This window comes from Bolinopsis microptera, chromosome 13 (genome assembly GCF_026151205.1).
Source record: "Bolinopsis microptera isolate Bmic1 chromosome 13, MBARI_Bmic_1.0, whole genome shotgun sequence".
NCBI classification, from domain to species: domain Eukaryota; kingdom Metazoa; phylum Ctenophora; class Tentaculata; order Lobata; family Bolinopsidae; genus Bolinopsis; species Bolinopsis microptera.
The window spans coordinates 4,011,232-4,035,611 of NC_087084.1; the positions used below are offsets into that span (position 1 = coordinate 4,011,232).

General features: G+C 38.0%; 1 protein-coding gene across 1 annotated transcript; it reads right to left on the reverse strand.

Moving 5' to 3' along the window:
* Positions 1-12,464: 12,464 nt before the first annotated feature.
* LOC134825457 (uncharacterized) lies at positions 12,465-23,957 on the reverse strand. Its single transcript, XM_063837633.1, has 12 exons — positions 23,881-23,957; positions 23,469-23,516; positions 23,139-23,306; positions 22,824-22,979; positions 22,105-22,293; positions 21,440-21,541; positions 16,862-16,974; positions 16,674-16,735; positions 16,207-16,319; positions 14,046-14,133; positions 13,709-13,794; positions 12,465-12,762 (listed from the first exon to the last, which is right to left on the reverse strand). Exons 1-12 carry the CDS (start codon positions 23,942-23,944, stop codon positions 12,602-12,604), a joined length of 1,350 nt encoding a protein of 449 aa, XP_063693703.1. The 5' UTR covers positions 23,945-23,957; the 3' UTR covers positions 12,465-12,601.
* Positions 23,958-24,380: the final 423 nt, after the last annotated feature.

The window sequence follows — 24,380 nt, forward strand, 5'->3', positions numbered from 1 at the left end:
GGAGGACGACATTCGCTTAGTTCAATACCTTCTATCGAATACTCTCCTTAGAGTTCGTGTTAACCTCACTGTCGGAAGAGTTTGAAAGTTTACTCGGAGCCTTTCAAGGTGACAGTTTATCTGGAAAGCTGTTCACACTTATTCTTGCAGCAGCCTTACACCACCTCAGAGCTGTATCTGGGAGACCAAACCCACCAGTATCAGAACTAGGTTTTCCAACTGAGTGGGAATATTCAGACGATTGTGACTTTGCTGACGAGGACATCGAGAAACTGAGAATTTTCCTTCCTGCAGTGAAAGAGATTCTCAAAGACTGGAACCTCCAAGTAAATGAAAGTAAAACTGAATTCAGTACCTTCTACCTGGCGAAAAAATCTGATAAAGACACTAACGGTCAGCCATTAGCTAATAATGAACCATGGCGAAGTAATAAGTCACTAGGTTCCTTACTGTGTACTGAGAAGGACATTCAAAGAAGGAGAATCCTAGCTGAAATTGCTTTTAAGAACTTCGAAAAAGTTTGGTTGTCCGGTAAGAAAATTTCCCTTGAAAGAAAGCTGAGGTTATATGACGCTCAAGTTGTATCTGTATTAATTTACAACTCAAATAGTTGGAGTCCTAAAAAAGCAACCATGGAGAAAATGGACACACTTCATCGTAGACACCTCAGGTCCATTTTAAACATCAAATGGCCTAAAGGTATGATAAGCAACAAAGCATTGTATGAAAGGTGCAAAGTTGAAAAGTTATCAAAGCGTATCGAACACCAGCGGTGGAAGATGTTTGGACACATTCTCAGGAGTATGGAGAACACCCCAGCCCAAACGGCTCTCTCTTTTGCTATTGAATCAGATAATTTATTTATTGGAAGATTGGGGAGACCTAGAATGAACTTGTTATCGGTTTTAAGAAGTGATTTAAGTAGTAGAAATTTGCAAATGGACAACTCTCATGAATTGAATGAAATTAGAGATATAGCTGCATGCAACAGATGTTGGGAAAATCTTTTTCAAGGGTACAGTTTACCGCATTAAGGTATTTTTAAGAATCATTTTTGTCGGTAAGATCCTGTTTTATAATAATAATAATAATGTACCTAAACTGCAACTTTCAATTTCCTAGAATTATTCTCGATTACCTCACTAACCAAAAGCATCTGTATTCTCTAGTGGAATATCCTGCACTTCAAGTTCAAGCTGACCCGTGCCAAATTCTTGGTCGGAAGTTCCCATTTGTTGTTGTCCCATATCCATTCCTAAATCTAAGTTGGTTGCCATTTGCTGCAGGGGGGAAAAACTTTTAGATTTTTTAACAAAAGGGATTACGGCAAAAATCTATATCCGGTTGTTTTCTCTTGCCATGTTAAGTTTTTTTCTTTTGGCCCGAGAAACTTCGAAAATCCTTTTTTGAATTCCTAAATTTCTGAAAAATTTGTTCCCCGTAGAAATCTTGGGAAAGCGGGGCATTGGTAGGTTTGAAAAACTAAAATAGTTTAAAGTTTCACTGGGTTCAAATTTTGCCCCCATTTTCAAAAGGCAAAGAAGGGAACCCCCGCAAAATGGTAATTTTTCCCAAAAAACCCCTTTTTTGGAAAGGAAAAGCAAAGGTTTCTTTCCTTTGTTTTATATTGGGTTACAGGAAAACGCGAGGAGTTAAGTTTGGGGATTTGAATGAACTCAGTTGTTAAAAAAGCCCGGGTTTGACCCAAGTCGTTTCCGTAAGGTTAGAATGTGTGTCCTGAAAATAGGTTTGTTTTTTGAAACCTTCCCATACCGGACTTTTCTGATGTTATTATGGAGGTGGGGGGAACTTGGTGTTTTTGGTTGGTAACTTTAAAAGTTGGGCTTTGGTTGGTGGGCTGGTATTTGCCTCGCACCTGAAGATGTTGGGTGGGTTGAAGTTCCAGGCACGTCTGAGGGGTTTAATTTGTTGTGGTGAGGCTGCTGCCCCTCCCCCGTAGAAAAAGTTGTAGGTTAGGGGACCAGTGAGGGTTGGATAGATTATCCATATTGCCCCCGGTGATTCTGGGCAGCTTGGTTACTGTTCCCAAGGGAAAACTTTTTGCCTGGTTGATTTCTAATTTGTTGGGTGGTGATTTTTCCCGTTCAGGGGCCCCAAATTAAAACTTGACCCCGTACCACGGAGACGGATAGTTTTCTGTTTTGTAATTTTGTTTGCCGTTTCGATTTTTTCATGTTTATATTTTAATTACTCTAGTCGGGGAGTACTTAGTGACCGGGACAATGTAGCTAAGGAGTATTTAACACGCTAAACAGGGATTTTCCCTTTCCCCCCACCTGCTGGTGATGGTAAAATTTAATTTCAGTGAAAAAAATTATCGTGTCACCCCTATTATTTTTCCCAAATGCTCTTTCCTGTTTCCACCGGAAGCCCCCATATAGAAAATTTCCTTGGAAGCTGTCAGTGACAGTCACGAGTATCGTTTGAGCGCGTTTAGGTTGGTATATAGCGCGTGATTTTAAAAGTTTTAGCGACCCAATTTTCGCACCATATAAAGGGTAATTTAAAGGCCCGGGATTTAAGGGAGTTGTATAGGTGAAATTGGCTGGTTGATTGGGTTTAATACATTACAAGAAAATTTTTTCGTAAAATATGTGTTTTTATTTTTAAAACGTCTTTAAAACTTAAAAGTTAAAACTAAATTTTTATGGGAAAAGGGGGTTGGGGTTTTTTATGAAAATTCTCCCATTTTTTAAAACTTGAAAGAGGGGTACAAGAAATGCATTGGTATGAGCATGTGATTTACTTTGAAGTTCTTTTGATTTCCTTTTTAAATTTTTCATGGGCTTGTTCCCTGTAAAATCTAAACTAAACATTTTTATGTATTTGTATTTAAAAATTTATTTTAAATATTCAATAAAACTTTTTGTATTCACCTTTTACATTTTAAAGTCGGGATGTTATTTATTTATCAGCGGTTAGAAAGCTAATAGTAAATGCTAGAATCATTATTCAGTACCTCAATTTGGCCTCAGTTAAACTGAAAAATATCAAATATTTTCTTGCTCAGTACAAATTTTGTCGTTCGCACCTAAAAATAAATTGTTCTTCTCTCGTTCGTCCTCTAGAAAGAAGTCCACTTCAAATTCACAGTCTTGAGGAACGTCAGAGGCGGAGAGAGACTCCTCCCTGTCACCGCCTCCCGCCCAATCTAGCTGTTGCACTGGCATCACTGAGAAAAGAGAAACTTTACTTATATGCTAGAGTGGTCTCAAGGTACTGCAATAATTTCACAGTGAAACAGAAAAGTGCAAGATATTATGCTATTATCTGTTAGAGGTTTAATATGGACAATTTGAATTGTGCATTTTAAAGATTTGTACCTAAACTGCAACTTTCAATTTCCTAGAATTATTCTCGATTACCTCACTAACCAAAAGCATCTGTATTCTCTAGTGGAATATCCTGCACTTCAAGTTCAAGTTGACCCGTGCCGAATTCTTGGTCGGAAGTTCCCATTTGTTGTTGTCCCATATCCATTCCTAAATCTAAGTTGGTTGCCATTTGCTGTTGACCCATATCCATTCCTAAATCTAAGCTGGGTGCCATTTGCTGTTGTCCCATATCCATTCCTATATCTGAGCTGGTTGCTATTTGCTGTTGTCCCATATCCGAACCACCTTCATTTGCAGCCAAAGCAGAAGCGCTTGCCATCTGCCAAGCGGACTTAGGTGTTTTCTTTTTCTTATTCTTATACTTCATAAGCAAAGCAGCAAACTTCTTAGAAGCCATGACCGTTGAAACTGCACTTGGAAGCGGCAAAGTGTTCGGTTCGATTTCCTTTCTGGTAGGTTTCTCGATACCTTCCATCATGGCAGCCCCAAAAGCCATCATGTCAGCAATTTGATCATCTAGCTGCTCTTTACTAATGATTGTTTCAGCTTTTTCGCTGATGTTTTCCTTCCTCTTTTTTTCAACTTTGTTCGATTTCTTTTCAATTTCCGGGGGATTCGGTGCTGGCTCTACTTTAAGCGGCCTGATTTCCTCTGTTTTCATGATTTTTGTACTTGTGATATTTGTTTCTTTCTTCTTCTGGCCGTAAGATTTTCCCGCCATAAAGGGAGGGACGAATCCTTGGCTAATGTACGGCCAAGCCTGTTGTGCGATGATGGGGTTTTGTAGCACAGGATCGTTCATGATATCTTGCATGTGAGTATCCGACTTTATTTCAACTAAGCTGCCAGGTAAATTGTTTGGTTTAAAAACATTGTGTTGCGAGCTCTCAGGTTTGAGTCGCTCATTTGTTATTTTTTCTGACATCTGATTCGATATTCTCAGAGGCATTTGCATCGCTTGATTCATTTGTGTCATAGGGTTCATCTGCATCATAGGGTTCATCTGCATCATAGGGTTCATCTGCATCATAGGGTTCACCATCTGCGTCGTCATCATAGAATTGTTCAGACTGTCTTTTCCACGAGATGCACAGCAACAATGATGACGACAAGATGTGTTCTTCTCACCCTGAGATTTCAAGGAGAGAGTGAGTTGTTGGAGCTGAGTTGATATTGCTGATGGAGGAGGTTGGATCGTTTGAAATGAGATACGTTTCCGGTCACGCCGCTCTGGGGGAGGAGCTTTCCTTCTGAACCGTTTCCTAAAACGGAGCTTGTTGAACTCTCTTGCAGAGCTTTGTTGAACTTGATAACTAGAACTTCTTGGACGAAAATCAAATCTGTTGGCATTGGATGAGGTAGGTTCTTCACATATTTCGGAAAATCTGTTCAGCTTCTGTAATCGTGCTGTCAAATTTCTTGATTCTGATTCAACAGAAACTTGTCTTACAAATTTTTGATCCTGATCGCGATATATCTCAAAACCGCTATTTTGGTTAGTTTCATACTCAAGAAACTCTTCAAAGGATGAAAGTGATGATAAAGAAGAAATGCTGGTGACTTTTCCCGGCGGGGGTGTATCAGGGGGTGGACCAAGAAAATCTGAAAATTTGTCAGCAAGAACTCTCGTTTGTTCCTCGTCAAGAGAACCATCGCTTGCCGGTTTATCCATGATGTTTTGAATTTTGGTGAGAAATGTGCCCTGGTTAAATTCGGTTGAGTCAGGTGTTTTACAAGAATGCAGAGATCCACTTTTGGAAGAGTCTGATGTTGTTTGTTGTTCAGTTTCCTCTGATAGTGGTTTTAAGGCAGGTTTTTGTGCAGGCCCGCTAAAATCACAAACTGCGATATTAGCAGGAATTTGAGGAATCGGATTTTCATCTTGAGGGAAAACATTTAGAGCGTTTTTTACAGCGAAAGGATTGACGGCATCACAAATACTATACTCCGGTTCGTTTTCCTCGTTGTCTCCATGTTTAGTTTTATTTCTTGTTGGTACACCGCTAGCTATACTTCGAACACTCTCATCTTTTGAATTCCTCGAACTCTCTGAAACATTCCTTGACCTAACTCCGCTAGCTATCGTTGGTAAAGCGCTGACACTTGGTAGGTTTGAAAACGTCACAGTAGTTTGATTGTTATCACTCGTTGGTTCAAATCTCTGCTCCATCACTTCTCCTAAGGAAGGACGAGAAGGGACACCCGCGACAAATGGTAATGGTTCCAACTGTGGACAAGAAAAAGCGAAAGATATCTCCTGATTTACTACTCGGGTTACACCCCCGGAAAACAGCGAGGAGTTAAGTTTAGGCCACTCCTTAAGAACTGCACTCACCTCAGTAGGATCAGAAGCCCAGTCCTCCTCGATCACCAAGTCGTTCTCGTAGAGGTGCTGGCCAGAATGTGTGTCCTGCAGAGCAGGTGGGATGGTACTTTGAACCTTGCCACACCCCTGGACAGCCGCTGATGCTATTATAGGAGGTGGTGGGACTTTGGTGTTGTTTACAGGCTTGGTAACTTTAGGAGAAGTTTGAGGCTGTGTGGTTGTTGGTCCGGCTGGTATTTGACCTCGACATCCTTGACAGATGTTGGGTGGGTTGAATGTTCCAGGACACGTCTGAGTGGTAATTTGTTGTGGTGAAGGCTGCTGACCTCCACCGTAGAAATAGTTGTAAGTTATTGGACCAGCTGAGGGTTGGATAGATTTATCCATGTCCCCAGGTGTATTCTGGGCAGCTTGGTTACTGTTTCCAGAGATAACTTTTCTGCCTGGTTGATTTCCAACTTGTTTGATTGGTGAGTTTTCTCGTTCACTAGGAGCACCACGGAACTCTGACTGGTACCACGGAGACGGATAGTTATTCTGTTTTGGTATATCTAGCTGGTTCTGCCAGTTTCTGATAAGTGATGTTATCTCTTCTAACTTTCTGTCGTATTGCTGATCCTGAGGGTCACTAAAGCTTTGGATGGATTGTCGAGAAATTTGGGGGTTCGGCAAAGTTGTCACTCCCTGAAAACAATCCAATCATTACCAGTGCGATTTTTTTAAACGTCTAGGAAATGGACATAGCAAGTTCAAATGAGCAAGTTAGTTAAGTAAGTATCAAATGTTACCTGAAAATCTCGGTAACAGTTATGAGAAGGACCATATTTTGTTTTTATGGGCGATGAAACTCTTCCAATTTGAGGAAAAGGCCGATAGCTAACGTTATAACTCGGCTTCTTTTTTATTTCTGTTCTGGTCGTTCTTGTGATCTTTCTATACGATTTAAGTTTTTTAGAGCTGTGGACCTTGTCAGAATGAGTTGAATCCTGAAAAAAAAACTATTTAAAAGATAATATATAAATATTTCGAATTTTGTAAGTACAACTCTTTTAGTAAAACTATATATCATCGGCACTCTATTTCGCGTCGAACTGAAAACTTGAAATATCTGTAACCCCAGACAAGAAACAAATTATCAACCGCAAACCTCCAATGAATTCTTCCTCCTATGTCGTCTCCCACTGCCACTACTACCCTGACTCTCACAAGGAACTATTGAATGGCACACACTGTGTAGTGAGTGTGCGGTACAGTCTACAGAATGTGTGCTCCCACTGAAACTGTGAGAGGTTCCACAAGTACAGGTTGACCTGGAGTCTTCTCCGATTTTTGTCCCTTTTCTTTTGTTTTGCATCAGACTGTCGTTATCTGGTGCCAAGTTGTCTTCACTTTTAATGGTGTCGTCATCCGATAGGTAGGACTTCTGACTCTTTGATCCTTTTTCTCTATCAGGGTTGAAGACAGATCCGTCAGCTGTCCTGAATAGGCCCACAGACATTCTGCGGTCAACCCGAACCGGACCAACAGCACCACCACTTGAACTAACATTGGGCTCGCACTCTTTTACCTCATTTTCGCCCATGTAATTGTAAGTCCTTGGTGAACCTTCACCATCGCATACTGAAATATTCTCATTTATTGGCTCTTTATTGCCCCTTTGTGTACATGATGGACCTACAGCATCGCACACCGCGAATGTGGACTTGTCTGGTTCTATTTGGGTCCATGATGGACCTACAGCATCGCACACAGCAAATGTGGACTTGTCTGGTTCTATTTGGGTCCATGAAGGACCTACAGCATCGCACACAGCAAATGTGGACTTGTCTGGTTCTATTTGGGTCCATGATGGACCTACAGCATCGCACACAGCAAATGTGGACTTGTCTGGTTCCATTTGGGTCCATGATGGACCTACAGCATCGCACACAGCAAATGTGGACTTGTCTGGTTCCATTTGGGTACATGAAGGAGCTACAGCATCGCACACAGCAAATGTGGACTTGTCTGGTTCTATTTGGGTCCATGATGGACCTACAGCATCGCACACAGCAAATGTGGACTTGTCTGGTTCTATTTGAGTCCATGATGGAGCTACAGCATCGCACACAGCAATTGTGGGCTTCTCTGGTTCTATTTGGGTCCATGAAGGACCTACAGCATCGCACACAGCAAATGTGGACTTGTCTGGTTTCAGGTGATCCTCCAACGATCCGGAAGGAGCTACAGCATCGCACACAGTAGATGGATCTTTTGACTGCATATTATCAGTCCAGGTCCATGACGGTGCATCTTGATTAGTCACGTGACTCCCTGAAGGCGCCCCGGGTTTCATATCATAGCATCCCTTACCATACGTGTGGACATGTTGCTGCCTGCACTTCAATTTAGGAGTTGAAGGTTTTAGTTGGAGTTTAGGAATCGTGTTGTTTTCGAACCTCTTCGTGTAGTTGCTGAAAGATTTGGAGAAGCTGTTGGTGATGGACGTGGTCCTCAAGGTTCCCTCATGGTTACCACTCCGTGTTGGTGGATCATGCGTTATCGGGAAAGCTTCTGTAAACTGATGTTTAGATGGTTTGTATGGAAGAGTGGTGTGTCGTGGGGCTCTGGTTAATGGCCTGTTAGCGTGGGATAACCTTAACGTTCTAAAATCAGACTGCATACCAGAAATACTATAACCGAAATAGTGAGTTAACAGAGTTTAGAGTGGCTATCTACAAACCACAGTCCCAATAAAGCGGGGTTGAGTTAATGTGCGATCTTGTCACGGTAATATGATTCTACTTGACTAATAGTGGTATGACTATGATAGTGATATGTTTATATTTAGGTAGTAATGACATCATCAATGTCATTGACTGTACCGATCATAAAAGTAGAACCTCAGATCGAATGAAAATATGGATTCATTCGCGAATCAGTTTTGCTAATAATCTTTTATAAAATCTTCCAGTAGTGAAATTGACAATTGTTCTCCATTCCTGACTGCCATAAATAATTTCACTACACAAAACATTATTAATACTAGGAGACTTTTGAAAGAAAGTGACCGAAGAATTAACATAACCGTGCACAGACAGCCAAAATTCAAACCGAAGCCAATAGCGATTGTCCCAATTGTCCCAATTAAACACATTTGTGCAAGAAGAGCCTGAGTTTAACCTTAGAAAAGCCATAAATTGTACAAATATTTGATTTTCCATATTACGTCTAATTGAATTTCGAAAGAAATGTCACAAAGAATCGCTGTCAAACCAATTTAGTCATGATGAAAGATTGACCAACATAAAATGATCACACTTTTTACTAACATTGATGTTTTTGTAGTTCGTGTAGCGTGGTCATAAATTGTATTCGATTTGTTTTATATCATTAAGTGTTTTGAGAATCAAATTTTTGTATTTTAATCCATATTTTCTAATCATCCTATTTTGTAAGTTTACAATCGTATCCACAGCATTCGAGAAGTGCACCAAAAGTAACAATGCTATCTGAGCTGGAAGAAGATCAACTTATTGCACTGTCTAAAAACCTGGCAAATTCCAATAAGACCTTCAAGAAACTTCACAGTATCGCAAGAGGGAAAGTGAAAACACGTGGTAGTGGTACTTTGACACATATCTACCGATCATCTGAGAAAAATATGATTGGAAGCGAATTTCAGGTGGTGAGAAATAGTTCTCTACAGGGCGGAAGTTTGAGACCCAAACGTCTTATGCCTCATAGGATTGTCATTCAAAATAAATCGAGCTGTGTAAGTACTTCCAGTGTAAGTACTTCCAGTGTAAGTACTTCAAGTATAAGTACTTCCAGTAGTCAAGACACTGAAAATACCAGGTGTTCCTCAGATCACTGTGATAAACAGGTCCAGACCTTTAGTGTGACATTAACCCAATCCCCAGCTGATACTATCAGCCTGAATACTTGCTGTAACTCCGAGATATTTGACAGAAACTCTAATAATTCCGGAACGTCAATCAGTAACCTTACGCTTACTGACGATTGTATTGATGAAGTTTCCAGCCAAATTGGCTTTGATCTAAGTTCGGGAAGTAATGAAAAAGCAACAGACAGTGTCAGTATTGGAACCCCTAGTTCTGCAGTAGGACCATCTAGACTTTGTTCAATTATAGCATCAACATCAGACACGTTTCAGAATGATAATCAAGCCAAAACTTTAATTTGCCGACAGGAAGAACTCTTACAAAACAGTTCTGAAAGACTACGTGATGACGAACTGAGTTTAAAGAATAACTTTATTTCAACCCCAGATAAGAATATCCAGACAGGTCCCCCGATGAAAAATCTTTGTCGGGAGGTTTCCAGTGCAATGAAACTTGTCAGGAACAACCACTATTTTGTTGGGACTGGCACGATTTGTATAAAGTTTCGACACGGTTCTTGCATGCATTCAACATCAGAAAGATTGCGTGATTCAGTTGCCGTCGAACTTGAGAGTGATCAGATGTCTGTTAAAGATATTTCAGCTTTGACAATGAGCGATCAGGGTTCATTGGAAGACGGTCCGATTGTGTATCATACCAGTGATCCAGTCACAAAGAAAACTGATCCACATTCAGAAAAAAGTGATCAATTGAAAAGTGATGCAGTATTTGTGAAAATCAACACCTGTCAAGGTTTGACAAAGAATGACTTAGATTTAGTTGAAGGTTGTATTTGTAATGTCGAAACAATTGTTCCAGAACTTTTACAGCGTTTAGACTCTCTTTTCAAAACAGCTCTTGGAACTGCAGTGGATAATTTATGAAGTCAACATGAACCCGCAACTGTTTGTTTTTCTAAAGCTGGGTAGGGAAAGAGAAGAATCAGGCAAAGTACTTTTTCACGGAAACCGCTATTCTTTTGAAATACGTAGTACTTTTAAATACGTGACTTGATGATTTATAGGGCCGGTAAGCGGTATATCATGTGTACCGGTGGCTGCAGATAATCCAACGAAAGATTTTGCCGTTCTTGACAAACATAAACTGTATCATTAATTATGTATTTATGTGGACATTTTTGTATCATGATCGGGACAGGGAATCTAAACATTGACACGTGACAGCAATAATTAAAACAGCCAGTCAGCTTCCATCAATCCAGCAGCGACCAATCTAATACCAAATTATCGGTCACGTGGCGATTTGCCACTAGCGAAGCTAATTAAGATCACCTCACCTGTCTTCATTTAAAAATAAAACAATTAGATAATGGTATAACAAGCAGTTTATTCTGTGTATTAATAATATAATTTCTAAATGCCAACGAAATAAATAATTGTGGGCATTTTTTGCGACAAAAATTTGCATAATTAAGATAATTATTTAGTTTTCAAAATTTTTAATACAGAGATCATCATATTATAGCAACTTATATTTCACAAACTTAACTAGAGGAAAGTCAAAACACAATTTTTGTGAATGGTTGCAGCTATAATAGTATGAAGGTGTAACCAATCAACTGTATATTTCACATTACATATTGTGTATGCTCCCCGACTATGGTCAAATTCAGTGAACAAATCCTGACTAAAATGGAATATAGCAGAACTTTTAGATTATAATGATGGGTATTTATTATTTACAGTTAAACTAAAAGCTGACTGAAGTAAAGAATTCAATGTGTTGAAAACATCGAATAATGTATATTCCTACAAGTTCTAGTATAGAACTATAGGTGAAATCGTAAAAATTGATATGCAGATTGCAGGCTGATTTAAGAATTGTTCAGAAAATATAGATAAAATATGGATCTTATGAACAATTAACTAAACAAACTAAAAAGTTAAAAAGCCACATATTTTATATTTTCTTTACTTTCAGAAACGAAAAAATATGTAGAAAAACGCTCAGCGTAAAATACCAGAGCTCAAATTCATATCCGACATTGCTGCTACCTAATAGCTGAGAAAGCTCGTATTAATAAAGCGATCATATTAAACTATCAAAGAAAACTACTCGAAATTATCACAGCACCTGTCTCAAATAAATTTTAAAAGCTTAATTCTGAATCTGAATATATTGGGTCCAGAGAAAACAATGATATTGAATTGTATCACCACAGTCATCTGTACTTTTATCATTAAATGTCGCATAACATATTTTAGTCAAAACGTCATTATAAAAAGTTAAAAATAGTTTAAAATGGGTTCTACCTGTCCCAAACCATCATAAAAATCAAGTTTCGACCTCTCAACCCACCCAGGCCACTCCCAGGGGCCACGCCCATCCCAAAATGACTGAAATCCAGCTAAAATCCAGACTTTAAAATCTTTACCCCTGTAGTGCTTTTTATGTTTTAGTTTAAAAATGGGTTCTACCTGTCCCAAACCATCATAAAAATCAAGTTTCGACCTCTCAACCCACTCAGGCCACTCCCAGGGGCCACGCCCGTCCCAAAATTACCGAAATCCAGCTAAAATCCAGACTTTAAAATCTTTACCCCTGTAGTGCTTTTATGTTCCGGGGTAGGTGGAACATGTTTTAGTTTAAAAATGGGTTCTACCTGTCCCAAACCATCATAAAAATCAAGTTTCGACCTCTCAACCCACTCAGGCCACTCCCAGGGGCCACGCCCATCCCAAAATTACCGAAATCCAGCTAAAATCCAGACTTTAAAATCTTTACCCCTGTAGTGCTTTTATGTTCCGGGGTAGGTGGGACATGTTTTAGTTTAAAAATGGGTTCTACCTGTCCCAAACCATCATAAAAATTAAGTTTAGACCTCTCAACCCAGTAATGTGAGAATTAGTGTGGAAATAAAGAGATTCATTTTATTACATCATATATCTTAATTAAGTGACAGAAAGTATTATTATTTTAACTACAGATTATATTATTTCAGTTAGTATTGACATGAATGTTACGATTTCAGTTTATTTATATATTATATTGTCAATAAACCGGTTTCAAAGCCCTTATAAATATAAGGGTGGCCCTCGGGTCTTTAAAACAAAACAAACTCTACAGTTTCCTTTACAATTTGGTTCAGCCATTTGCATGTAACCTGGCCCATCAGGCAGTTCTTCGTAGAGCATATTATCAGGGTCTTCGTAAACACCACTTGCGTCGTCGTCATCTGGATATATAATGATATTTTCAGTCAGTTATATTAATTGTAGTTATAATTGGAGCAACTAATTGTGTACACGATACTTCATCTGGAGATTTGATTGACGATGGCAATCCTTCACAGCTAGAAGTGCATCGCTACGATCAATAAACTAGTAGACCCCTCAATCCAATTATGAAGCAATTTGTTGGGACGCTTTAAAACAGGCTTGCCATTAGTATATATATAGGTAAGAATCTACCAAGATTCCCTCATACCTCTCCCAAAATAATGATACAATTCTCTTATGCATTATTTCTTCTGTGATTCATCACATTCATCATACGACCATGTGATCCATGCATTTATTGGATCGGAGGCCTGATCGATTGAGGGCATGCATGGCACGCGCATATATATGCATATAATATGCATGATATGCGCGCGCGCAGGGATCGGAGCGGTTGCGCGATAGTTTCAAGAATTATCCGAATCGCGCGTTCCAAAAAAGGCACGATTCAGTGTAAACACATTCGTTCAATGTAAACACTGCAGATTGAAATTACAAGAGGTTTGGTTTTGGTTTTGGTTTTGGTTAATAGAGCTACACGCCACTTATGTCCAGGTTCATTATGTGATACATAATGTAGGACTTCTAGGCAATGTGCTTGGTTGTGGGACACACTCAACTAGGGAAGTTGAGAGGCCTCAAATCAAGTCTCATTAAAGAGATATCAACAGAGTGTGAGCCACTGCCAGACTAACCTGCCAGGCTCTATGAGTTCGGCAGAGAGTGTCTTCTTTGTCCTATCCTTAGTCCGTGATGCTGGTAACGTACTCTTGTTGTAGTACAGTGCAGTGGGGGTGACATAAACTCATTTGCACGAAGGATGAATTACAAGAGGTTGCTTAGACCAGTGGCCTTATAGACCATAAGGAAGTAAATTTATGCGAGTGAACCAAGTTAACTGACCTATGTCCGGTGTGAAAACTACATTGTTGTGTCGTCTTGGTATCGTTGATATTGGGGGTGGTTTGGGAGCTAACAGTTTGTAGTACCTGCGATATTTCATTATTAATTCTTATCGATAGGAAGCACTTAATGAGGAGCTACAACACAGCACACAGCAAAGTGCTATTAATAAAATGCACATTACATTCCTTCCAGTCATTCTGGCGTGGAATTTGATAAAAATTTGTATCATCCATGATTATCCAACGTAAAAAGCACTTAACTAGTTTGTGGATTCTAATAAAAACACATTACGTTACATTAGTGATTGCTTACCATGTAATTAGTGATTACTTACCATGTAATATAAAGAACAAGACCTAGTATCACTATCAGTAGCGATATTACTGTTATCGTTATTATCAGGTACTTTCGCTGGGTGTTTTCTGAAAAGAGAAAGTGACGTTAAAACCAAAAATAGGATTTATCTGTATTACACTTGAATAGATGTTAGTTAGCAGTGAGTTTTCATTGACGTAAATAGGAACGGGCGATGTGGGGGGGGGGGGGGGGTTATGATTTATTAAGAAAGTCGATAGCAAAGCCCACAGTTGAGATCTTGGTTGGTAGTATCACATGACATCAGCCGACGAATTACGTAATATATAACACAAATTTCAGAAAGTATATGTTGGCATTGCTGGGCGTTGATTTAACTACAAAGTTACCATAGTCCATAGACAACAAAGTGAAAAAATTTTTGTAGATTTTTGTAGATAGGTACACTAAATATTTGTGATGAATTATATCATAATTTTTATAATAATATATTTTATACAGGAATTTAAACTCAGTCGATTTCAACCATCATTTTAACATTTTTTGTTGTGTCATTTTTTGTTGTACATGCTGCAAATTTAGAAGAAAAATCTTAGATCAAATTTCACATCTTACTACGGACCAGGTAAATTCCAGCGAAAATAGAATTTTCGCGGGACGGGTTGGTCCGGAATTAGATTTTCTAAGTTATCTTCTTTTCTCTGGTCAGTCCGGAATTAAGGCGAACAGACTGGGATTATCTGATCCAGAGTCTGAAAAATCAGAACACCGTTCTGACAGGTGCCATATTGTTTCTGACACGTGACCATATTGTTTCTGACACGTGACCATATTGTTTCTGACACGTGACCATATTGTTTCTCACACGTGACCATATTGTTTCTGACACGTGACCATATTGTTTCTGGCAGGTGCCATATTGGTTCTGACATGTGACCATATTGTTACTGACACATGACCATATTGTTTCTGACACGTGACCATATTGTTACTGACACATGACCATATTGTTTCTGGCAGGTGCCATATTGGTTCTGACATGTGACCATATTGTTACTGACACATGACCATATTGTTTCTGACACGTGACCATATTGTTTCAGACAGGTGCCATATTGTTTCTGACACGTGACCATATTGTTTCTCACACGTGACCATATTGTTTCTGACACGCGACAGAGGTCACGTGCTCAGATTTATTTGATATTAGACATATATGATTATTGATAAGTTTATAGTTCTTACCTAAAAAACGAACTACAAATATCAAACCAGAGTTTTCTAACAACATCTCAGAGTAAATTATTGTAAAACCTAGTATCTATCTCTATAAGGCCGAACCCTACACCATCCATAGGATATCAATATTACCTTCCAAACCCTCCACTTTTTGATCCTCTTTTTTTTCATTTTTACATCGAGGCTGCTTTCATTGATGATGCGTGTCAGCAGTAAAAACATTGTCACCGAATATTGTAGTTGAGTAGGATAAACGATGACTAAATGCTACAAGGAATACATCAGAAACACTGATATCATACACGAAGAACTAGACATATAAACTTCCAAAATCAGTTTTTGTTCCTATTTTTCGCCCTATTTTTTACATCAGGAGCTTTCTTTGATGATGCGTGTCAGCAGTAAAATCATTGTCAACTCTACCCGAATAGTGTCGTTGAGTAGGAATACGAACACTACAAGAAGTACATCATAGAGGCTGATATCATATATACAAAACTAGGCAACATTATAATTTGCCTATTTACAGGGTGTACCACAGAGAGTGTGACTTTTTTGAGAAATGATACAAAATATTATGAAGGAGCAGTTGCTTCAAACAAGTCTCATTTAAAAGGTCATCACAAAAATTAACCAAATTCTTTCTAAAAGTTCAGGGTAGTTTGTATAATTTGTATAATAGTTTATAATAGTATTATTATACACGTGACACAAGTAGAATGAGCCGGAGGAATAAAAGGGCTTACCAATACTACAAACCTGTTCATCTGACATACTAACACAATATTATGTAACTTTTATTATAGGACTAACGATGTAGAAAAAATACGAATATTTCATCAGAAATATGATGTTTTACTGTTTATCCAACATATTACAATACTACTACTATACCAATATCTATTAATATTACTACTATTACTATACAGGAAGTGACTAACCCGATTCAGATATCTCGTATCCTTGTGAAAACAGAGAGTTGCCAAACTCAAAGTCAAACGCGCAGCACGAGTAGTTTCCTTGCTTATCTTTTGACATGTTCGTTATTTGCAACCTGGGTATTGATTGTGTGAGGTATTGATTATTTCATAATTAGTTAACTTCATAATTAATTAATTAGTTGTAGTTACTTGAAAGGATGAATATCAAGTCAGATTATCTTAAAACAGTTTCTCCATTGAGACAAATTTGTCTCATGTCATCAAATAATACCAAGTATGGACTAAAATATGAGTTCACAACTAATAATACTATAACAGGAGTATTTTACTTTAAATTAGTAGTAAAATAATCTGGTTCATGTTAGAACGTTTCTATTAAAAATCTAACTTAATCATTTTTTAAACTACATAATATGTTGATGATGATTGATAAAATCAAAAACAGTCTAAAAACGAAACTTTCTTACGATTGTAATCTTTCTCCCTTTACGATTGTAATGTTTCTCCCTTCACCATCACCTCTGAACCACTGAAAAGACCCATTAAATTACAAAACAAATATTTATTTCAAGTTCCGTTGCGAAAGTGGTACATTTTCAATAAATTAAAACAAGAATTGACTAAATAAATAATAATTTAACAAATATAATATTACCCTGTACTCGAGTTTGTAACCCTCCAGATAGCAATGAAGAGTAATGTTCTTGCCTCGCTCAACTGTGAACCTCAACAGGTCATCCACAACACGGTCTTTGCTTCTTACGGGTCCTACAATTAATAGTAATAGTACTATAGATGTGGATACTGGCGGGGAGGTGATAATTGTTTGTTTACATTAATATTGAGCACATGTTAAGCAGGCTGAGGAGGTGATAATTGTTTGTTTACATTTTAGGTCGAGCACATGTTAAGCAGGCTGAGGAGGTGATACATATTTTGTATTATAGAAGGTTTGTAACACTTGTAACGCCTTCTTGTTACCCCCCTTTGAGGACCCCGAAATATTTTCTGAACGAAAGCTCAAAAATAACCGAGAAATCGACCTTCTTATTAACTCATTTTGATGACTGTTTCTGACCTAAAATTGCACGAAAAATCGATTTAGCTAGGTTTCAGAACCTATAAACACTTCCTTATCCCTCAAAATTGATGTTTTATAGTTAATACGACCAACAAGCAACATATATTTTGATCCTTCGGTTCTACTCATGACCTAGACAGTTAAGCTGAACCCGACAGATTGAGGCAATCCTCACCTTAACTGATCAAACTGGTACTAACACAATTTTCAGATATAAATGTTCTTTGCGATAAGTTTATTGCAGCTTTGCAACTTGAGTGAAGACCAGAGTACGAAAACACACAGCAGGTAAGCAACTCACTTTTGGTGACTGTTCCTCACGAACATTCTGATCCTGTAACATATGAACAAATCGAACAGGTACTATCACAATTTCCAGAGCACAGCATGATAACAAAGTCAAAAGAAACACAATGAAGGTAGGTTACCAACACCACAATATAACAATCATACTGACAACTGAATTAAATGTATTCTGACGACGGGCAGCCTTGATGTGCTCCGTGGTCCTCAACGAGCGACCACTTGTAATAGAGGTGTTATGTCATGTGACACCGATCCGTCCAATCACAAACAGGAAAAGTGAGCAGATCGATATCGTGTGTTTACTATCCTTATCTTTATTTGACCCTCTGTTCACATTGTTATCTCTACCACATCTTGACTCGGCAAGGTCCGCGTGCAATATCTGCACCGCGGTAAACACGCCATGATTACGTCATGAACTTGAAATAGTGTGATTGTTGTACACTTATATAACCGTGCCCATCGCCCACGTACATTACAAACTGTTGGGGGGGGGGGGGGGGGCGGGGGATGGGGTTTAAGATAAACAACCGATCTTGATAGTGTGTTGGTCGCTCCTCCAACTGACTGTGATGCTTATCGTCCAGTCAGGAACAGAATAATAACATAATTTTTTAGTTATAGTATGTCTCGGCTGAACTGCGGAGATAAGTACAGTTTGCTGTAATATGTACAGTTTGCTGTAATATGTGGTCGCGATTATCAACTCAGTGGAATTCCAAATGATGAACTGTGCTTTAAGTTTACACCAACTGGAACCAAAGGAATATACCCATGGGTGCTCCCTAACTTAACTTGGACGGTAAGTGTTTGACAATAAAAACTAGGACACGAATTCTCTGACAAGAAATGTTAGCAGGTTTAAATAAAATATACCTGCAATTAGCAGGTTTAAATAAAATATACCTGCAATTAGCAGTTTGTAATGTACGTGGGCGATGGGCACGGTTGTATAAGTGTACAACAATCACACTATTTCAAGTTCATGACGTAATCATGGCGTGTTTACCGCGGTGCAGATATTGCACGCGGACCTTGCCGAGTCAAGATGTGGTAGAGATAACAATGTGAACAGAGGGTCAAATAAAGATAAGGAAAGTAAACACACGATATCGATCTGCTCACTTTTCCTGTTTGTGATTGGACGGATCGGTGTCACATGACATAACACCTCTATTACAAGTGGTCTCTCGTTGAGGACCACGGAGCACATCAAGGCTGCCCGTCGTCAGAATACATTTAATTCAGTTGTCAGTATGATTGTTATATTGTGGTGTTGGTAACCTACCTTCATTGTGTTTCTTTTGACTTTGTTATCATGCTGTGCTCTGGAAATTGTGATAGTACCTGTTCGATTTGTTAAGGAGACGATCTCCCTGTTCATATGTTACAGGATCAGAATGTTCGTGAGGAACAGTCACCAAAAGTGAGTTGCTTACCTGCTGTGTGTTTTCGTACTCTGGTCTTCACTCAAGTTGCAAAGCTGCAATAAACTTATCGCAAAGAACATTTATATCTGAAAATTGTGTTAGTACCAGTTTGATCAGTTAAGGTGAGGATTGCCTCAATCTGTCGGGTTCAGCTTAACTGTCTAGGTCATGAGTAGAACCGAAGGATCAAAATATATGTTGCTTGTTGGTCGTATTAACTATAAAACATCAATTTTGAGGGATAAGGAAGTGTTTATAGGTTCTGAAACCTAGCTAAATCGATTTTTCGTGCAATTTTAGGTCAGAAACAGTCATCAAAATGAGTTAATAAGAAGGTCGATTTCTCGGTTATTTTTGAGCTTTCGTTCAGAAAATATTTCGGGGTCCTCAAAGGGGGGTAACAAGAAGGCGTTACAAGTGTTACAAACCTTCTATAATACAAAATATGTATCACCTCCTCAGCCTGCTTAACATGTGCTCGACCTAAAATGTAAACAAACAATTATCACCTCCTCAGCCTGCTTAACATGTGCTCACTATTAATGTAAACAAACAATTATCACCTCCCCGCCAGTATCCACATCTATATGTTTACAGTATGTACTGAAGGGATATCCTAGGAAGTTTCTTGAACTTTTAACAGGTACCCCTCCTCATTTAACCCTCAATCAAGTTTCCTATCATTCGGCTGAGTCGACCGAGGAGAGCGTCGTTGAAAGGGTTCCCTTGGACCTATGCAGCCCCCCGTCTACTCAGCCGAATGCTCGAGAAATCGTGTGAGAGGGTTAAGTGAGGAGCTGTATATGATCAATATAGCGAAGCTTCGGGCGAAGAAAGTGTGGTATAACACCTTAACCGTCGCTGGCCTTAGTACTTGATCCTTCGGTTTCCTGTAAGTGCCGGTTACAGCGTAACTATGTAGCCCCATACTTTTTACGCTTACAGCTAGCATCACAGTTTTTTTTTGAACTGCACATTTATTTTGTGTTACTGTTATAAGTTTTGTTTATCACTCGGTCTCGCACACTGAGTTGATGGTTGCTTCTCCCCATCTGGGAATGTTTTACTTGTTTCGGCGCTACATCGCCTTAGTTCCTTGGTCATTTCTAGTTTTTCTGCACAGTGCAGATATTTTGTGCGTTCACAGGCTGGCCAGCACCAGATCCTGCGATGGGTCTTTTATAAAGCAATGAAAGGCATTAGTTTAGTCAAATCAAACAGAACATATGCTATCAGACTTTCAACTGACTAAGGTAGGGTTAAAACAGTTTCGACGCTAGCAACGATCCCCTTTTACATAGTTCCACTAAAAATAATAATTTAAGGTTAAATATGTATAGTGATAGGTAAATAAAGTATTATGCAATCAAAATTGTAATGAAAACGGTAGAGATAAAGTATACTGAAACTAAGAAAAAGTAGTCGCAACGTCATGAATCGAAATGTACCCAAAATACACCGAAAAGACCCCCGCGCAAACTTCCCGCGCAATTTAAAACTCCGCATTCCTCCGTTGCAAAGTTATTTTAAAACTAAAATCAAATATCGTGCTTCAAATATTTCGAATTAAATATTGGGGGGGGGGGGGGGGGGGGCCAACCATATTAAAGTATATTAAAATGTAGGATTTTTCCCGATTTTGACCCGGGGATATACTTTAATATACTTTAATATACTTTAATATATCCCTATCTCCTTGGAGGCCTACATCAAAAATTGTTGCTTAAAATAAGCTTGAAATGCAATTCTTAATCGATTCCAAAAATTTCTTGAAAAAATATTGAAAACTGATGGAGTTATTTCAATTTTAATGAAGTCATTTTGGCTAGTATTCCGAACCGAGATATTATGTGCAATTTTCCAAATTTTGTTCATGGAGGTCTTTTTACTTAGTATCCACTAAATTCAACAAACACTGAGTTATATCTTTCACATAGAGTCTCATTAAAAAATATTGAAATTTTATCGAATTTGGGCAAAAGCGAATTTGGGCAAAAGCGTATGCCCAAATATGGGCATATTTTTTTAAGCTCATAGCTCAGCCAATTTTTGACCAATCTGGATGGAAATTCATGTACTAGTCCTAAAACAGGCTTATCTTGCGAATCTAAGTGAAAAATATAGTTCATCATGTAAATCTTAACGAAGAATATAAATCTTCTAATTGTAGGTATATTAAAGTATATTAAAATGTAGGATTTTTTCCGATTTTGACCCGGGGATATACTTTAATATACTTTAATATGGTTGGCCCCCCCCCCCCCCCCCCCCCCCCCAATATTATATAGCATTTTTCTTGCCATTTGTTTAAAATCTTCAGAGATATACCAGCTATGACTCTGAAACATACCAGCTATGACTCTGAAACATACCAGCTATGACTCTGAAACATACCAGCAATGACTCTGAAACTTACCGTGATCACTAAGTTTCACATCCCAGTTGTCACGGCAACGTGTCCCGAACTCGTTTCTAACGCAACACGTGTAAATACCCGTCTCATGTTCCGTCAGCTCGTCTGAACGTATGTTAACCCATCAGCATAAGTGACACTTTTAGTTTTGTAAATATTAATTATCTTGTGACTTGTGTTTATATTCAAGTATTTATCTCAAATTTATCTTATCTTAATCCTAAAATCATCCTAATGGATGATAAATCCGTCATCGATTACATTTAATGATAACTACATATTATTTTAAATAAAGCGATACAGGTTTGCTGATCTACTATAATACAACTGTTAAATTTGAACAATTCTAATGTTTAAATATATTTACAAGTTAAAACTAAATCCCACAGGTACTTAAAAATGTACGAGATGTTTCTTAGAAACCGCTAGATTATAGTACTGGCTATAAAACACTATTGCATAACATTGCCTCACCTTTTCAGTTTCAATGTCATTCCACAGGTTACTTAGTTTAAGATGTGGTTGATAGCGCACCTTGCAAATATTTTGCAGCAATACTGCACACACATCACAAGGTTTAACGTCACTACAAGTTGGCCCTGGTAAAGTGACAAGATCCACAAATAAATAAAGAAATCTGATAAAATATAGTACTCCTTCTCTTTTACCTTGGTATCTAAGAGTATCAGGATCGGCCCTAGTGAGATCTGATAAAATATAATGAGGGTCTCTCTTCCACATAACTTCCATGCCCTGATACCCCACTGTTCTGGATGGTTCCACATCGCAGACAAGGAGGAAGCTGCGGCGGTATGATATCCTACTCACTTGTCTGCCGTGGGATTTGAACTTTGGAGCTGCGGGAAAGGGAGGTTATACACTGTACACTGTACACTAAACACTGTGCACTATACACTATACTCTATACACTGTACAATATACACTATACACTGTACATTATACAGTTATACACTGTACACTATACACTGTACACTATACACTGTATATATATAGGAGGTTGGTAAAAAAAAGTTTAACATTTGAACGACGATTTTCATGACAGTGAAAACTACAATGTCTTATAAATCTAATTCAACATTTGAAGAATAGGGGAAGAATATTTCATCATCACTTTGAGAAAGTCAAGAAATGACCGTGGAATATAAGAGGTATAACTATAACTTAGTCGGTCAAACATCTGTAGATTGCGATTGGTATGGTTGTAACAAAATTGTTACCGATTTACATAGAAAATAAGATAAATAGCTAAATATAGCTGGTTGCTCTTTCGTAAATTAATTTACAGATGTTTAAAACCATACAAATTTTTCGTGAACACCCTGTTCATAACTTAAATTTTAAAATATAATTAAAATATTAATCTCACCACAATGCTGCCTACCACAGTCCGATACCTCCATATTCTCCCCCGCACATAATTTTCCCGACAGCAGACAATGTCGTTCCCTTTCCTTGTTACAGGACAAACGGTCATCAACTGGCTGTGCACATTGTGACCACTGCTCCCAGTCAGACCACCTATCTGGTGAAGTGGAATAATGTATGTTTAATGTTGACCAAGTAATTAATTATAGATTTTAAGGATATTGTTTAAAATTATATACTTTTGAATTAATAAAATGTTTTATGTATTTTGATTTAGCTCCAATTGATAAGGAAAATAACCTGGTAAAAAACTAACCACATTGGTCATCTGGACAGTCAGTGAAGTCCTGGAGAGTCTCACTGCACGAGCGGGTGGAGTTAACCACTACAGTACAAAACCTCTCACGTGACTTCTGGCATGCTGTCATGATGGAGTTGTACTGACACGTCTCACCCCACACACCCCAGTTAGTCACTGTTGGTTCTGTCGAGAGTCAAATTGTTTAGTTAGCATGTGTGGTTATCTAAGTTGAACTGTTGGAAATCAAAATGTCTGATAGTGTAACTAATAAGAAACTGTAATGGAGAGAAATTTGTTAAATTAATAAATTTAAGTTAATAAATTAATTGAATTGATCATAATTACCTGGTGTAACAGGTTCCTGAAAAACCGCTGTAGCTGATGATGTCAACTCTGAAATAAAAAATGGTATCTAAGCAGTGAAAAAATGTGTCAGCTATAAAATAACTGTATCTTTATTGCTTTGAAAGAGCTATAATCTTATTGAAAAAATGACGGTTATTAAGACAGTGATCATTTGTTTGTAATAGTTCCCTTTTTAGAAGTAACAGAAAATCAACAAAGTTGTGTCAAATCACTCAGAGGCACTATTTCAGCGATTGTGGAATCACTTTTTTGTTTTTTTCCCTGATTTTTAATGTAAGTTTGCGGTAACAATAAAAATGCTGCAGATTGCATTATCAATCGCTTTTTGCCACACTGAAATGGTGCCTCAGCAAATAAATTGAACTCAAATATCTGTTACCAGTAAACTTACCAACAGAGCCAAAGGTTTGAGATAAGGCAAGTTCAGGTAGAAATAATATAAGAAAACACAGCATCTGCAATCATTTGAGGATGTTAGTAAATATCTATGATATCAATTAAAGGCACAATAGTAAGTACACAATAATACATACGCTTTTTAATACCTACGCTTCTTAGTACCTAAACTTCTTAGTACCTACGCTTCTTAGTACCTAAACTTCTTATTATATAATACAAATTTTGCACATTTGTTTGTTTTAATGGACTGGTTGACGTTTTCTGTAAGTTTCTCCTCTGCAGACAGCAATTTCGATATACATTTCAAATAGAGTGAGATATATATCTTTGTGAAGAATCACGCACATTCCAATTTAAGTAATAACTTAAAGTCACACCTAGATATTGAGTCATCTGTATTCTGTACTCTTTCCAAGATAATAGTATGCCATTGATACTCAGTTTTGTATCAGAAGGTATGACTCCATTTTTTGCTGACTAAAAATTTAAATA